The sequence below is a fragment of the Crotalus tigris genome, unplaced genomic scaffold (genome assembly GCF_016545835.1).
Source record: "Crotalus tigris isolate CLP2741 ecotype Arizona unplaced genomic scaffold, ASM1654583v1 scf7180000023830.6690815, whole genome shotgun sequence".
Taxonomy (NCBI): Eukaryota; Metazoa; Chordata; class Lepidosauria; order Squamata; family Viperidae; genus Crotalus; species Crotalus tigris.
The window spans coordinates 73,371-90,807 of NW_024100214.1; the positions used below are offsets into that span (position 1 = coordinate 73,371).

Sequence of the window (17,437 nt, forward strand, 5' to 3'; positions counted from 1 at the left end):
AATGCAGCCTAGCACTATTGATCCATTGGTTGCAACAGGAATTGATTGACTTGTCGCTCAAGCCTGACATTACAGCCCAAGGCTCAGCTTTCATGCCTAATGCAGTATGAGAACTTACAATCTCCTGGTATGTAGTCTGGTGTCTTAATACTAGACCAAACTGGCTCTCTCATATTGTTACATCAAAACCCTGGTGAAAATATAGATACAACCAAATTTCAGTTAATTTTGCTTCTACTAGAGCCTCATATATCAGGATAAAAAAATAACATTTAGTACACATTGTTATATTTTAGATCAGGACCGCAACCTGGTACTGGACCGTGGCCCATTTGGAACTGGGCTGCGCAGGTGGGCGAGCATGCACAGCTCCATTTGTGCAAGCGACAGGCGCTCACAGCTCAATTTTTTGCATAAATGGGGCTGCGTATGCAAATGTATGCGTCCCACTGCTTCTGCAGGACCATTCCCTCTCTCCCCCTTGCTGACTCTTTGGTATCTGATTTTTTACTAACTCTTGATCCTTCTCACTTCCACATTCACACAGAGTAGAGAGAAGAGCCATCTAGGCATGGAACAATCCTTAACAGCTGAGAATGAAGTTTAAATTCTATCAAAGTCCCCAAAGTACTTGGTGCAAGCTGACCCAAGGAAATTCTTGTTGGACACTTAGATTAAAGGAGACTGTCATTCCCCCCCCCCCCCAAAAAAAATCTGGCTTCACAGAAGATATTTCAGTTCTAGGAGAATCTTCTTACATGAAAATGTCTGTCTGAAGAAAAGTAAACCTAGCAGGGTACTTTCCCAAGAAATTACTTTTCAGATATAAGCTGCTCAAAACAGAAAAATCAATGAACATTTTAATTCTCAGTCTAAATGAGAGGGTGACAAAGGACAACTATTTTATCTAGTTAAATACACATACATTTATCTGCTATTCATAGTTATCTAATTAAATTAGTCACAGGTTCTGTTTTAAACCTTATCTCCTTAAAGATTTTAAGATGAGAACACATGTTTTAATTTTCTTTCACTTTATTTCATCATCTGTGCACCACACTTGATTTTAGAGTGAAGCTTCCCATCCTACCATGTTGTCTAAGAACAGCCATATTGATTATGATTAACTGATTATTTAAAAAAAACAAAAAGTGACACTCTAAATCTCTCTGGAAATGTTCACTGAGAAAGGACCAGAAGCTCCACTTCCTAAGAGGAATGCATCAAACTTGAGAGAAGACAAATCCCAATGGTATCTTCAATACAGGTCAGTTCAGTAGTGTCTCTTCAGCATGTCAAGAACAAGAACTTCTAATGAAGAGAGCATTGTAGCGTATGTTTGGTGGTAAAACTGCATCAACACCAAAAGCTTTCAATAAGCCACTGTATGGCTAAGGCATATCCAGAGCATAATATCTGGAAAAATATCATTGGTGAAAGACATTCAGCTTCTCTTCAGAACTGAGTCTTAGTCTGTAGGTATAGGTTTAGTAAATTTAACAGCACGAAGAAGACGCCACAGCAGACCATCTGTGTATTTCCTCCAATTAACGTGACGCAAAATGCATTACAATTAATGCATTTTAGACATGCTTGCCTGACAGTCAGAAATCTAAGTCCTTTATTCTTTCTTGTATTGTTTCATGTGCTTTAGGATGTTGGCGGCAATTTCAGTGTTAGTCTTATTTTGGCCAAAATAATCAACAAATTTCCCATCAGGCCCAATAAGGTACATGATGATAGTGTGATCCACCTGCAAAAAAACACGCACACAAAAAAGGAGATGGAGATAAGACTGAAATTCTGAGATTAGATGATTCTGCTAAGCACTAAATTGTCTCTGTGACTGAACTATTATCCAGTTCTTGATTTCTAATAAAGGCTTTAATAGGCAAGTTAAGTACCCAAAAATGATATTTCTTCAGCAGTAAATATGAGAATATATATTTTTTTAAAAAGCAGAGCCCCATACATCTGATGATAAAACTACAAAAGCAGCCAAACTCTATATTGTGTGTGTGTGTGTGTGTGTGTGCGCGCGCGCGCGGCTTTATTGAGCTCCTGTGTTTGGTGAAAGGTTATCTACTCTGGAACCAAGCTTTCCCCATTACCAAAAAATTAAGTAAAAATATCCTTGAGTGTGAGAAAAAAAATTCAACTTTTGTAAGGCACAAGAACAGTACTGAATTTCTTGGGGGCAGGTAAATAGCAGCAGCAAGAATCCTCTTCAGATACGTAAACACACACACACACACACACACAAATACAAATTAAAAATACCACTTTCTCATGAGCAAACTACTCATTTTGGAAGAACCAAAGTGAGTATTAGAGCCTTGGCATATTTATACTTTAAAGTATGTGTAGGAATATTTACGCTAATAAAAACCCCTATTTCAAAGACTGAAGATATTCTACTTGCTTTTTAGGGCCACTGTCATTTATTATCTGGCGCCCTCTCCTGTCTATTTTCTGGTGCTGATACTTGCCCATTTTTATCTTCCCTTAGGACATGGGTGTCAAACTCGCCATGTCACGTGACTCTTTTTGCATTGCCGGCAAGGGGGTGGGCACTGTTTCGGTATGATGAAACCAGCCCATGGGATGGCAGTTTGACACCCCTGCCTTAGGAGAAGGCAATCCCATCTGGCCTTGTCCAAGCTCAAAAGCTAAGCATCACTGGGCCTGCTGAGCAGTTGGATGGGAAACCACCAGTCCAGGTTGGACTGGAAAGCTGCTTTCTTTTGCAATCCTCCTCTATAATACATTAGAAAACATGTTCAAAAAATTAATGCCAAAAAAAAAGGCAAAGACTTGTCCAGGCAATTACCAGGAGCCAAGACTCGAAGGCACACACAAGCCTGAACTGGATTTTTCAAATCCCAACATGACCTTATTAAAAAATTACTATGTATATTGAAACCAACCTCAGTATCAAAGAATAATGTTTTCAGTTCTACTGTTGACAAGGTCTTTTTCAATTTAATTTTTCTTGCTCGTGATTAAAATAAGAAAGTTCCAACCAATGTTTTTCAACACAAAGGAAGATCGCCAAATTGCAGCTCCCCATGAAACAGAAAAGTCACTTGGCCAAATGCTATCTCCTCACAAAGAAAGTCTTTTGTTCGGAACAAAGTGCATAGTCAGCTCGCATGTTTTCTATGATAATTGCCTTTTACGGTTCTGATATTTCCATTTAGATCTATTTTGCCAAATTCATTCAGAAAAGAAGCTCAGCTGTAGGCCAAACATTCTGAGCCCCCTCCCAATGTTTTCCAATTTGTATTCTTCTAGGGTTGTTTTGCTCACTGCTCATTCACATTTTGTTGATTCAATGACCCATAAAAACTGTCTCAGAGACTAAAACCTTTATCCACTGATGGGAGAACAGATAGAAAGCATACTCACTATGTAGTCATTATCCTCATCTCTGGGACCAGGGCTGTAGTAGACACGATAGGCGCGAGACACCTGATCAATCTGGTCTTTCGTACCGGTCAAACCAATCAACTTTGGTGAAAATTCTGGAAACAAAAATAAAACCATCAAGATCTGATTCATTAAAAAATGAGAGCCCAATTTATAAAAAGTGAAGTTGGACTGAATTGCAAGTTAAAATGGAATCAGTATAGAGTGTCCAATAAAAAGAAAGGCCGTGACTACCTTTGACGTATTTGGCAATGGCTTCTTCATTGTCCCTCTCTGGATCAATGGTGATGAAGAGTGGAGTGACATTAGGCAAAGATGCGATTCTATCTGTCATCATAAAAGATAATATTTAATCCCCAAGTAATCAGCCCCAAGACTGTTTATGTTCAAATTTGCAGCCCCACTAGATTAAGACTCTTGATCACTTTAAACACAAACCTACGTATACCTCTACTCCATCTGTTCAAGCCTATACATAGTCAACTTCCCCAGGGTGGTGATTTAAACTTTTTGTGTGTTTTGGTCCATTTTGGACAAGTTTTAGGAGATGAGCTGAATTCAGAGTCAGGGTTTAGCTTCCCTGAATCCTCAGCTAAAATCTTGGATAAGGGATAGAATGAGGATAAGTTTTTAGATATTGGTAGTCTCAAATCCACTATACTCTTTGGACTGAATGCTGACAAACTGACTAGATAATATATTATTATAGACTGAAGCTAAGGTTAGAGTTAAGCTTTCTTGAAATGTACAATAAATAGTAGAATAAAAGGTAAAATCTGAATGAATTTATATGGTAGACTTAAATTTTGATTGCAGTTATGATCACGTTTTGTAGCAAATGTTTCATGAGTAATAAGGTGAGATTTAACACTGAAATTCCTGGAACTCTATTCTAAAAATGTAAAATGAGCGTGTATTGCTATAGACTCTTATTAGTCTTGATTTGATACTAAAATTAAGTTGAAGGCTGAGTCAACGGTGATGGAAAATATTTTATTTTAATGGAGGTTTGTGTAATGTTAACATTAACTTTAATCTTGTTTGAAATCAATCCTTTAAATGAAGGTGAGGATTAGAATCAAGATGAATGTTTATGGTCAGTGGTGGTCTATGGTTTATATTACTATTGGGATCATCTGATGCAATAAAAGAAGATGTCACTATTACCATGAAGTTAGTGTAAGTATTAGGATTCATTTACATCTATGCTAAACCCAGTATGATGATGAGTATGAGTTCTTAATGTTAATACTAATATATTATTTATCTAATTTATTACCAAACTGGGAATTACTACTGTGTTACTCTTAATGGGAAATCTTTATAGTTAGGGTAAATATTACTATCAATCTAGGACTCATTTATTTATATTCCAAATGGTTTACAGAAAAATAAGCATTAATATTAATATTATGTTGAATTCACAGTTACTCTTAGATTGATGTTAGGATTGAGTAGTGAGGCAAACTTTTGGTTAAATTTTTTTGGTATTAGAGTGAGATTAAAATAAGATTTCTTTGAATACTATTTTAAAATAGCAAGAAAGTTAGGATCAGGGAGAATTCTTATGAGTAAGAATTGGGATCATATTACAGGATTAAATGGTTGAGCACTGGCTAGGGCAAATATTTTTTTAAAAAAAAATCTTTCTTTTATATACTCTGAGCAGCTTATGAGTTATTGAGTGAAGTTAGGTTAAGCATCTTTGAAATTTACATGGAAAACTAGTGTGGCACTTTGAATTTCTGTGGTTAGTGAAAGTCTTTTTTTTCTTCTGTTTAATATTGAGCTTTTGGTAATGATTAGGGTTAAGCCTCTATTAAAGTCTAAGCAAAAACTAACAGAAGGGTGAAAGCACAGCTCAAATCTTTGGTGACCAAGGTTGGAAAAAACTGTGCAAGTGTGAATTTCATTCATTCCAACTGCAAAAAGGTGCTTTTGTAAGATGATTTTAATGGACAAATAAAACAGTACACCACTGAGCTCGTTTTAGTGGTAAACATGGCTTTTTCTTGCTCTTTCTCTTTTTTGAGTATGGGTATACATTTACTCTCCTATACTATACATTTCCCTTTCATCCATGTTTTATGTGTATTAATGGTTCAACTGTGGAGGTGATTAGTGTATCAAGTTTCTGGGTATGTAGCTAACGAGTGCTCTTATGTATGCCGGGAGCTTGGCTCTCGCATGCTTGCTCGATCAACCGACACATAGAGCTTCCCCCAGCATATTAGGCACTAAAAATGCAAGAAGAGCAAGCCAGAATGCGGACTGCGCTCATAACGAGAGGAACTAGAGAAGGCATTTATTGTATGGAAAGGAGACCGGATACACAACGAATTGCTGAGGGTAAGGTGAACAATGACCCGACGAATTGCTGAAGGTAAGAAGGAAGGAGAACGACGATCGGAGTAATGCGATCCGCGGGAGGAGAAACAAGATGAACGGCCACCCGTCCGGAGCGAGCGATGGAGGAATGATCCTGCAAATAATTCTGTAGGAACACCACCTGATTGGATAGGGACAAGACGGGGGAGAACACTGCAACACACATGCACGCCTGCATACGGAGAGCTACCTGCTGGGCGCTATTTGGCAGCCACCCCAGCTGATCGAATGCGGATGAGACAGGGGGACAGGAGGCTACTGTGCACGCATGCACCTAAGCATGAAGGGAAACCGGAGGGAACAGGGCCGATAGGGATAAACAGCAGAGGGCAAGAACAGCAGGTGAATAAACAGGAAAAACAGGGGGAGCAGCAACCAAAAGGCACCTATAATGCCGGACCCAGATGTGCAGCCCAGAACGATTGCAGGGGGGGCGGGCAGGCGAAAAATACACCAACAGCATTAGGAAAGATAGGATTGACAAGGATGAGAAGGGTGGAAAAAGAAACAATGGAAAGAAAGAAGGCTGTGAAATTGGAATGCAAATGAGGGGAGGCGGGACAACTGAGGCAATTACAGTCAATTAGGACAGACAGCCCTATCACACGGTCAATGAGCAAGAAACTGAGTTAGCAAGGTTTATAAGAAAACTCCCCACCCCTTGACACTCACTCTGATGAAGCTGGCAGTGGACCAGCAAAAGCTTAGGTTGTTTTTATTGTAAATAATTGTTTTTTTATTGTTTGAGTTTTTTTTAACAATAAACAACTGGTTTCTATCATTCCCAGAGTTCGAGGACTTTTTATCATATATGTATGTATGTATGTATGTATGTGTGTATATGTGTGTGTGTGTGTGTGTGTGTGTGTGTGTGTGTATGTATATGTATGTGTATGTATGTATGTGTATATATATATATATATATATATATATATATATATATACACATACATACATATATTCGCTAAATTTTTGTATTGCTAACGAAGAGTTAAAGGGGGACTGGGATAGCTATATCGAGCTGATTACAAATTATGTTGCAGTAGTGACTGCTGCCTGTGGATGGCTCTAGATTGAGCTGATACAGGCAAAAGATTTCTTCCTCCCATATTTGGGCTGACAGGTATACCAAAAAAACATTCAAGACATATATATATATATATATATATATATATATATGTATGTATGTATGTATGTATGTATGTATGTGTGTGTGTATGTATAGATATAGATAGATATAGATATATGATATATATAGATACAGATATAGATATAGATATATATTCATTCTTTTGAGAACAGGTACCAGAATTTCATTTTTAATGTGTAGCAGTGTATACACAGAAAAAAATGTCGATAAAGGTTATCTTATCTTGTTGCATATAGCTGAGTTTTAAATGGTTGTAAAACTTTTCAACACAGATTCTTTCCTCCTTTACATTTACCTCCCTCCCACGTTCTATTCTCCACAAGCTCTCTGATAAAAGGGAATGGTTTTAAGAGGCCTAAATCATAAAAAGGTAATCCAAAGTCACAATCATACTCTTAATCAAGAGGACAGCATGACTGCCTCACATAGAGAATCTTTCTAGTCACTCTGGAGTTGGGTGGTGCCAAAACCAAATCAAATTAAAAGTTCAGGTTTCAGCAGGATTTACTTACCAACTTCATCCACTGCTAGCATCATTTTCTCCAGTTCTTCTGGGCAAATGTCAGGGCAATGTGTAAAACCAAAGTAGATTAAAACCCACTGGCCCAGATAATCACGATCTGATTTTGATTGTCCATGGTGATCAACAAGTGAGAAAGGGCCTCCTAACAAAGGCTTTCCAATGGATCGAATACTCTCTCTCTCCAATGCTGAAATTTGATCACAAAATTAGATTATCTGGCGGCAGCTTTGATGGAGGAAAATCTTAAAAGGATTCCAACAGAAATTCCTATACATACATTTCTAATTCCTTACCTTTTCCTATCCTGTCTGAGAGACAATTTCAAGTGTGTCTCTTCTTGGAACCTGTTTGGGTTTGTTTTTTATTCTTGTTTTACCTAGAAATTACTATCTATCCTGGAGGTAAAAATACAGAATTATAATGGCAAAGGCCAAAGGCAGTAGCAAGAAATAGTACAATGAAATATTTACAACTTGGGAAGAGATAACATGGAAACTTCCAGAATCTCTCAAAATCTCTGCAGAAAATGATTTAAGATCACTTATATCCTATCTTGTTGTATTTAGATTCAGGGGCTTTAATTAAGATTGATCCTGATTGTATTTCAATAAATGCTAGTACATTTATTGCTTTAGTGATTTTTGAAGCAGTCATTACAACATCTCAATTTTATACCAGAGCAGAGATTTATTGCTAGCATAACCTGAAAGAGGAAAAACTTTAATATTTACAATATCTACACATTGGGAAATCACCTGAAGAGAAGGACAATAAGCAGAAATAAAAACCATAACACATGCTTGGGCATATTTCATGATGGTAAGAATCAATTATAAAAATGTAGAGTTATTTGTATCATTCCTTCATGTGCTTGGATCACATCTCCCAGAATTCCTAGCCAAGCCCAATACATCTGGAAACCATCAGCTTAGAAAAAAAAATCAAACTACCCAATAGCCACCCTTGACTAGATATGCAATTCTTTGCACAACACAATTTACATCTCTACAATAAACGATAATAAAAAAGCAACAGAATGATTGAAATAATACCCACCTGCTTCTTTCTTTTTCTTTAAATATTTCAGTAGTCCCAGCATCCCACCTCCAATCACAACCGTGACTGCTAAACTCTTCCAAGTTACCGGCTACTGGGAAAGAAGAGAAAACGAAATGTTCATAAATAAATCCTTTCGCGTCAGGCCGAGCCCGTTTCATACGAGCGCTAATCGTGTGACTTCTCGTGGTCTATCCTAACTTTTTCCAGGCGCTTTTAATTTTTCTCCCCTATTCCCGGCTGAACCGGTTAATTTTCTGCCTGTATGAAGACGATCAAGATTAAGCTCAAGATCGGGAAAGAAGATGGGGAGATGCCTTTAAGTTCACCGATTAAAATCTCCCGAACGGGACTCCGCACCTTTGAGCAAGTCCAGCCTGAGAGAGGCTTTGGCCAAGTGTCATTCTTCCAGCTTCGCGGAAAGGACAGACCCGCGATCCCGACCGAAGCGCCCTCTTTGGCCAAGAAGATTGCGCGCAAAGGTGCCCAAAGAAAGGCCTCTCCCCGGGGCCCAGCGATCCAGCGCTTGCAGCAGCTGCCCTCGGCTTCTCCCACTCTGACTTCTACAGCCGGAATGCCTCACCCCAGGTTTCTTGAAGCCCTTCTGCCTTCCTTTGACCGGGGGTGCGGTGACCAGGGTCCGGACAGGACAGCAGCGCGGGAAGCAATGCGGTCTAAACGCTAAACGCGTGCAAAGGGCGAGCGACATCAGGCGAACCCGCACCGCTCCCGCCATCCTTCCCCTCCCGGACTCACGAACCAGCACACCCGACTTGAATTTCCGGGACAGACCGGCGTCCTGCCATTGCATTGGCTTCAAGACTGTCACATGACGTCCTGTACTCTCCGAGGACCGCAAGAGGCGCTTGTGTTTCCTTTTGGCTCCCTACAGTTTGCACGAAGAAGCGGGCACCGTTGAAATCCGGCCCTTGTCGAAGTACTTTCTGCTTCTCGTTCGCCTGGAATGAAAGGAATTAAGGCGGCTTTGGAAAGAAGGGTTATTATCAGTCAAGGCTGATAAAAACAACAACAACAACAAAGTAACAACAACTTTATTTTTTTTCTCTTAGTGGGATGGTGATCTTTTCTTTCTAACTTCTCTTCAATATAATACTGATAAGAAAGTTGGAGAAATCCCAACTTTTCATTCTGTTTGACAACAAGTGAGTTACTAGGTAATTTTTCAAGCATTTTCATATTGGGAAAAGTCCGTCTTTTCAACTTAAAACAAGCGTGGAGGAAAAAAAGACGACATCCATTGCCAACCTCTTCAAACATTCATTTGTTTTGTGGAAACAAATTAAGGCGAACCAAGCCTAGCTTCCAGACTTCCTCAATTTATTTCCTCCACTCAATTTACCAATTACCCACTTCCGACCGGGGAGAGAAAGAGAGAGGAGATAATAACAGGATGGAAGAGAACCAGGAACGATATCTTTGCAGCACTTAAAGAGTAAGTGTCGCAACGCAACGTACAGAGTTTACAATTATAGCTCTATGGCGAAGGAAAGGAAATGAAGTCACTTCCGTCGGCATTTTTATTTCCTTTTTTTTTAACTGAAAAAACCCCAACCCAAACTTCAAGTTACGTGAGCGAGACTGATTGCTCGTATCCTAAGTAACCATACTTAGATTCAAATGCAAGACTAACAGAAACCTACGTGCGGGTGGCTAATTGGGAATCTTCGGATGTTCATTTTTGGAAAATGTAAGTAATTTGTAGCACTTTTGACTCAGAGGGCTTTCCTACTCGCTCTCTCTGTTGTAGAAAAGAACAGAGGAAAACGGAACAAAAGTTCCTTAGTTAATAGCACACGAAAAACGTGGTATCTGTTGAAGAAACATTTAGCCTGGTATTTCCTAGGATTCTTACAGTTGCCACAAGCCCCAATCATCATGGCTATGTTTGTCTGTAGATGATGAAAACAATACATCTGTATATCTAAAGGTTTTTTATCATAATGGTCACTCAGTCAGCCAGATGTTTGTACTGGATTTGGCATTTTTATCCACCTATTGCTCTTGGTCTATCAAGGACCTGGGATAGGCAGATGTTGTCTATGACTCTATGGTACTATATTGAAAGACATGACAGTATGCAGTCATATTAGCTACAAGTTATTAGCTACCACAGGTTTTAATAATTAAGACTGCATACATGTGCGTTTATCTAGCAGTAGAATTATGTTCAATTGCTAGTGGTTCATGGACATGTCCATGCTATTTTCTTGGCAATAATATTTTGCTATTACCTTCTTCCACAATATAGTACTATACATTGCTTTTGGTTTCCAGTCTAATCTAAGGCTTTGATCTTTTCCAGGCTCCCTCCTAGTACTAATCTAGTTTTTTTTTAAATCAACTACAGATAATCTTCAGTTTATGACCATTGATTTGGTGACCATTCAAATTACGATGAAACTGAAAAAAACTGATTTTGACTGGTCTTCACACTTATGACTATCACAACATCTGTGCGATCATGTGATCAGAATTTGGGTACTTTGCAACTGGCATGTACTTACAACAGTTGCAGTGTCCCAGGGTCACATGCTTACCATTTGTGACCTTCCTAGCTTCCAACAAGCAAAAATCAATAGGGGAAGCAACATTTCTTAATGACTGCATGATTCACTGAAATGACAGCAAAAATATCATAAAATCAGGCATGACTCACTAAACTACCTATAGTACTGCCACTTAGCTTGGCCATGTAGTGACAGTATTGTATTCTGAACAGGTATATGTAGACCTTTGCTGAATATGGTTTTCCCAGTCTAAACTACTGGGTTGACAGAATACGAATTGATAAGATTTTCTTATGAAAATCTATGAGAAAAAGAAGTGCAAATGAATACAGTTTTAATTTGGGTCATTTCAAATATATTCTACTACCTTCATGAAATACAATTTACTGAAAAGATCATCAGGTCCATCAAAAATTGTAAAGCATTCCTACAGACTTGCATGTTGCCTCACCAGATTTACTATCCAAACAATTGATCTGTTCTTTTCTTCCTTCCATTAGTTTTCAGCAAGACGTTTTGGGCAATATGGATGCAGCAACCACAAGAACAACGTCTGAAGCGCTCTTCTCCTTTGGAATCGTAGCAGACGTTCAATATGCTGATATTGAGGATGGCTATGATTTCCTGGGATTTAATAGGAGATACTATAAACATAGCCTATGCTGTCTCCAGAAGGCAATTGAAGATTGGAATCGAACTGAGGTTCAGTTTGTCATACAGCTCGGGGACATTATTGACGGCTTCAATGCCCAACATAAGACATCAGAGAAAGCATTGCAACAAGTTATGAATGAATTTAAGAAACTCAGTGCACCAGCCCATCACATATGGGGCAATCATGAATTGTATAATTTCAGCCGGAATTATCTTATGGAATCTGAACTGAATACCAAGTACTTAGAAGACCAAAGTTTGTTTAATAACTTCAGCATCAGAGAACAAAGCTCCACAGGAAACCCGGCTACAGAGTTCTATTACGCCTACCAGTTTTCTCCAATGCCAAAATTTAGATTCATTCTTCTTGATGCATATGACTTAAGTATCCTGGGGAGGGAAACATCAACGAAAAAATATAAAGAATCTCTACAGCTGCTACAAGACAAAAATCACAATGAAAATCTGAATAGTCCACTAGGTATTATGTTCTGATGAACATAATTGTTGCACATTTTTAGAGTCATGGTCTAGGAAAGAGCTGGTTTTGTGTGGATAAAAAAATGTGCTATTAATGAAGATATCTCCACATATTCTGTTTTAGGGGACTACTCATCTTAAGTCTGTCATACCAAAAATAAAAAGTTTTATGATAATCTAACACAACCCATTTACTATAGGATCATAAGTGGGTTTGTTTTCTTGGTGTTCCTTTAAAGTATATGGCAAGGACATCACCCCATGGAATCCTCATTTCAAAATGGCAACTTTTTCACACAAAAGTTCTACAAAAGTAAGCTAGGCAATAAAGTATTGATGCATTTATGTAATCTCTAAATTAGGAAAGGGAAGGTAGAACTATACTACCTACAGACATCGATATGTTCTGTATAACTGCTGCAGTTTTATGTTTCCAATTATTAAATGATTATTTTATACAACTTGATTGAAATATCAATAGAGACATTGACATATTTCCTACCTCCAGGAAACTCAGTTAAAGCAAACTTTTTAAAATCCCATTTTCTTCATTTACTAGGCTTAGTTCGATCCTTTAAAGTCAGGGATACCCTGCCTTTAACACACATTTCTGAAATTGACCATTATTCTTAAAAAGTACATTTCAAACTAAAAATATAGCTTATGTGTTTGGCGTATTGGTACATGACCGTAATAAAGATTGTTGTTATATAGCTTCCCATCAATTTACTCTTTTTTTACAGGGCTTGCTGAATGCAATTTTGTACAGTTCAATGGTGGATTCAGTCAAGATCAGCTGGACTGGGTTGATAAAGTCCTTACCTATGCTGATGAGAATCAAGAAAGAGTTGTGATTGCAGGTATGGCTGTATTTTTAATAATTAGTAGTATTGGGGATGGAATAAAGTATTTTAATATTTGTGGTTTTACCATTCTGACTAGGGTAAACTCTGCTGGTCTGGAATGTTTTGCTGCCTGAACTGAATTATATGTTTTGAATACTTCAAGGAAGGAAAGGAGGTGGGAAAATCAAATGGGATACATTTTACTGGGACATCAGCAACAGTTATAGTTAAAGGGACAAAGAGAACATACTGGAAAAATTAGGGGCAGGCTTGCTATGTTGTGTATCACTTCCCATCTCTCCCTGGGAAATGCACAGTAGAGAGGAAGTAATAGGTATTTATTTATTTAGAAAGAAAAAGATATTATTACTAATGTAAATAAATTGCAAATAATATATATGAGATGTATAACACAGTTCTGTTAAGGGAAAAATGTATTCATTTTTATTTTTGTTGTATAGTGAAAAAGGAATAAATAAAAATTAAAAAAGATATTTATTTATTTAGGAAATTTATTTGTCACTCATCTTGTAACCAACAACTCTGGGTGGCTTATAGCAGGGCTTTTCAACCTTTTCACCCATTGTACCACTTTTAGGATATGGCAATATCCGAATACTACCAGTCACCTAGCAAGGTGTCAAAAACTTGATGACCCACCCCCAAAAGGAAAAAAGTGATAAAGTACAGGTAGTCCTTGACTTACAACAGTTCGCTTAGTGACTGTTCAAAGTTACAATAGCACTGAAAAAAGTGCCCCCCAAGTCACAGCCGAGCAAGACGCCTGCCTGCGGCGCTCTTCCTCCTGTCCAAGGTTTTCACTGTTGTGAGGCATTTCTGTTGAGGATTGGCAGCGGGGGTGGGGTGGGGTGTGTTTGGTTTTTATTCCCCCCATCTGCTGGGTGGTTGCAGCAGGTTTTGGTCACTTCACATGACCCTGGGACACTGTGACCGTCATAAATATGAATCAGTTTCCAAGCATCTGAATGTAAATCACAAGACCCTGGAGTTGCTGCAACATTCCAGCTAATTGGCGTTTCCTCTGAGCTCAGCAGAGCCTGGCGCTTCCGCTGAGCCCTGACAGCCCTGCAGCTCCAGCCATCTCTCGCTCAGGCTTGTGCGGTGCTGCCACCGGTTCAGCTCATTCCCCTCCCCCACTAGGATGGTCACGTACCACTTGCCATGTGCCAATGTACCACAGGTGGTACCCGTACCACTGGTTGAAAAGCCCTGGCTTATAGCATAGAAATAAAAAAAAACATTAAAATCAACATTCATAGTACATAGCAGATAAAATCATTAACAATTATCTCTGTCAATGTTCTACCTGCACTTCCTGAATTTTTGGCTGCTGACCTGAAACAGTGTGATGCAGACCTAAGCATGTACAGTGAGGGGGGAAAATTATTTGATTCCCTGATGATTTTGTATGTTTGCCCAGTGACAAAGAAATGATCTGTCTATAATTTTAATGGTAGGTTTATTTTAACAGTGAGAGACAGAATAACAACAAAAATCCAGAAAAATGTATTTCAAGAAAGTTATAAATTGATTTGCATTTTAATGAGTGAAATAAGTATTTGACCCCATCGCAAAACATGACTTAGTACTTGGTGGCAAAACTCTTGTTGGCAATCACAGAGGTCAGATGTTTCTTGTAGTTGGCCACCAGGTTTGCACACATCTCAGGAGGGATTTTCTCCCACTCCTCTTTGCAGATCCTATCCAAGTCATTAAGGTTTCGAGGCTGGCATTTGACAGCTTGAATCTTCAGTTCCCTCCACAGATATTCTATGGGATTAAGGTCTGGAGACTGGCTAGGCCACTCCAGGACCTTAATGTGCTTCTTCTTGAGCCAATCCTTTGTTGCCTTGGCCATGTGTTTTGGGTCATCCACGACCCATTTTCAATGCCCTGGTTGAGGGAAGGAGGTTCTATCCCAAGATTTGATGGTACATGGCCCTGTCCATCATCCCTTTGATGCGGTGAAGCTGTCCTGTGCCCTTAGCAGAAAAATACCCCCAAAGTATAATGTTTCCACCTCCATGTTTGATGGTGGGGATGGTGTTCTTGGGGTCATAGGCAGCATTCCTCCTCCATACGTGATGAGTTGAGTTGATGCCAAAGAGCTTGATTTTGGTTTCATCTGACCACAACACTTTTCACTCAGTTTTCCTCTGAATCATTTAGATGTTTATTGGCAAACTTCAGACAGGGATGTATATGTGCTTTCTTAAGCAGGGGGACCTTGCAGGCACTGCAGGATCTCAGTCCTTCATGGCGTAGTCTGTTACCAATTATTTTCTTGGTGACTATGGTCCCAGCTGCCTTGAGATCATTGACAAGATCCTCCCGTGTAGTTCTGGGCTGATTCCTCACCGCTCTCATGATCATTGAAACTCCACAAGTGAGATCTTGCATGGAGCCCCAGACCAAGGGAGACTGACAGTTATTTTGTGTTTCTTCCATTTGTGAATAATCGTACCAACTGTTGTCACCTTCTCATCAAGCTGCTTGGAGATAGTCTTGTAGTGCATTTCAGCCTTGTATTGGCTTACAATTTTGTCCCTGACATCCTTGGACAGCTCTTTGGTCTTGGCCATGGTGAAGAGTTTGGAATCTGATTGATTGCTTCTGTGGACAGGTGTCTTTTATACAGGTAACAAGCTGAGATTAGGATCACTCCCTTTAAGAGATTGCTCCTAATCTCACCACATTACCCGTATAAAAGACACCTGGGAGCCAGAAAGCTTACCAATTGATAGGGGATCAAATACTTATTTCACTCATTAAAATGCAAATCAGTTTATAACTTTTTTGAAATGTCTTTTTCTGGATTTTTGTTGTTGTTATTCTGTCTCTCACTGTTAAAATAAACCTACCATTAAAATTATAGACCGATCATTTCTTTGTTGGTGGGCAAACGTACAAAATCAGCAGGGATCAAATAATTTTTCCCCTCATTGTAGTTGAGTTTTATTTTGAGTTAAAACAACAATTTTTCACTTCCATCCATATTACTAGTTCTGAGAAATTCTCTTTCTTGAACCTAATTTATAATGCACTAAATGAAGACACATAATAAAAAACTGTTGGAAAAAGGACCTAATTACTTCTATTTTTCCAATTTTGCTTCTTCTGAGCATTGTAATGATTAGAAGTTTAAATTGATATTTATAATGTAAATAGTAAAATATATGCCTGTTCTTGCATTTACTTGACTATCAGATTTTTAAAAAAGAGTTCTGAATATTCTCAGGGCAAGTGTTTCACTCTTGTGATTTCAATACACCTACACTGAATTCTGTTCCTCTTCTGGAATTCTGTAAGTATTTGAGTATTATTCCCATATTACAAATTAGAAGGCAGTGTAAGAGTTGACGGCTTTCAAGTTTACACAAGGAACTAAAATTTGAGTTGAGGCTATCCAATTTTAGTCAGGTGTTGTGGAATGTTACTTGTAGATTTTCACATGTGGACAAAATGATGGTGTTTCATTTATTTTGAGTACATCTCTTCTTGTGTTGCAGGACACATACCCATCAACCCGTACTGTACAAGCAGTATTTGCCTTGCTTGGAATTATAAAGCTGCCCTTGCTGTCATTTATTCACATCACTCAGTAGTATGTTTTCTTGCAGGCCATCTTCATTATGGTGGTTACTGTTTAGATTCTCATGGAGTCCATCACCTGACCCTTGAAGGGATTATAGAAACTCCTCCAGAAAGCAATGCTTTTGGAACTATATATGTCTATAATGACAGACTGGTATTAAAGGGAAATGGAAGAGTTCCAGATAGGGAGATGTATTACAAAGATCATCCACACAATTCTTTATTTTAAATACTATTGTGTTGGTGTGTGTTAGAAATTGTTATTGTTCCAACTGTTTTTAATTAAAACACAATTTTAATATTCAATAGTGAATAAAGCTATGAAAGACATTGTGTATTTTCTTTAAACAACAGGTCCTGGTAAATTGAATTTATCTTATAGTATGTTGTATAATTATTTGCCAAAAGTTTACTCTCATATGTTTCCTCTTTGGAGAATTACACTTTCAACTTTAAGTCTGGCATGGAAATTGAATGGAAGCTCTACTTGCTGATACGAAGACTGGAAAAATAATACATTGGATTGACATCTATAATCTTGGAATAAAATAGCATTCTGTTTAAAACACCCCCTACCATTATGCTTTTCTCTTTTGAACCCTTTGAAATGATACCACCACTTTCACTTAAGAATAAATTCCTGACTGAGAGGTCTAGTCATAGTTTTTTCTCTCGACAGAATTCAGAATTCAATATTCAAACAATATTGAAGTATGAATATCAGAAATACTTTGATGTCTTGCCAATGGAAGAATGGAGAATGAGATAG

The 17,437-nt window shown here is 38.3% G+C and overlaps 2 protein-coding genes across 7 annotated transcripts; one reads left to right on the plus strand and one right to left on the minus strand.

Annotated features, from left to right (window-relative positions):
* Positions 1–1,017: 1,017 nt before the first annotated feature.
* Positions 1,018–9,335, minus strand: LOC120298330 (protein SCO1 homolog, mitochondrial). 3 transcript variants are annotated; one of them, XM_039321947.1, is made up of 6 exons: positions 9,130–9,335; positions 8,547–8,637; positions 7,480–7,677; positions 3,664–3,756; positions 3,409–3,524; positions 1,018–1,753 (listed from the first exon to the last, which is right to left on the minus strand). In XM_039321947.1, exons 1-6 carry the CDS (start codon positions 9,280–9,282, stop codon positions 1,622–1,624), a joined length of 783 nt encoding a protein of 260 aa, XP_039177881.1. In that variant the 5' UTR covers positions 9,283–9,335; the 3' UTR covers positions 1,018–1,621. The 3 variants fall into 3 exon arrangements, with proteins under 3 accessions (XP_039177881.1, XP_039177882.1, XP_039177883.1); XM_039321948.1 differs by having other exon boundaries at positions 8,547–8,640; positions 9,130–9,298; XM_039321949.1 differs by lacking the exon at positions 9,130–9,335 and adding an exon at positions 8,907–9,030 and having other exon boundaries at positions 8,547–8,640.
* A 94-nt stretch (positions 9,336–9,429) lies between these two features.
* ADPRM (ADP-ribose/CDP-alcohol diphosphatase, manganese dependent) lies at positions 9,430–17,318 on the plus strand. Of its 4 annotated transcripts, XM_039321946.1 has the most exons (5): positions 10,009–10,254; positions 11,575–12,209; positions 12,952–13,068; positions 16,313–16,378; positions 16,584–16,726. In XM_039321946.1, coding segments are annotated over exons 2-5 (795 nt in total). In that variant the 5' UTR covers positions 10,009–10,254; positions 11,575–11,599; the 3' UTR covers positions 16,586–16,726. The 4 variants fall into 4 exon arrangements, with proteins under 4 accessions (XP_039177878.1, XP_039177879.1, XP_039177880.1 ...); XM_039321944.1 differs by lacking the exons at positions 10,009–10,254; positions 16,313–16,378 and adding an exon at positions 9,430–9,999 and having other exon boundaries at positions 16,584–17,318; XM_039321945.1 differs by lacking the exons at positions 10,009–10,254; positions 16,313–16,378 and adding an exon at positions 9,436–9,586 and having other exon boundaries at positions 16,584–17,318.
* The last annotated feature ends 119 nt before the right edge of the window (positions 17,319–17,437 follow it).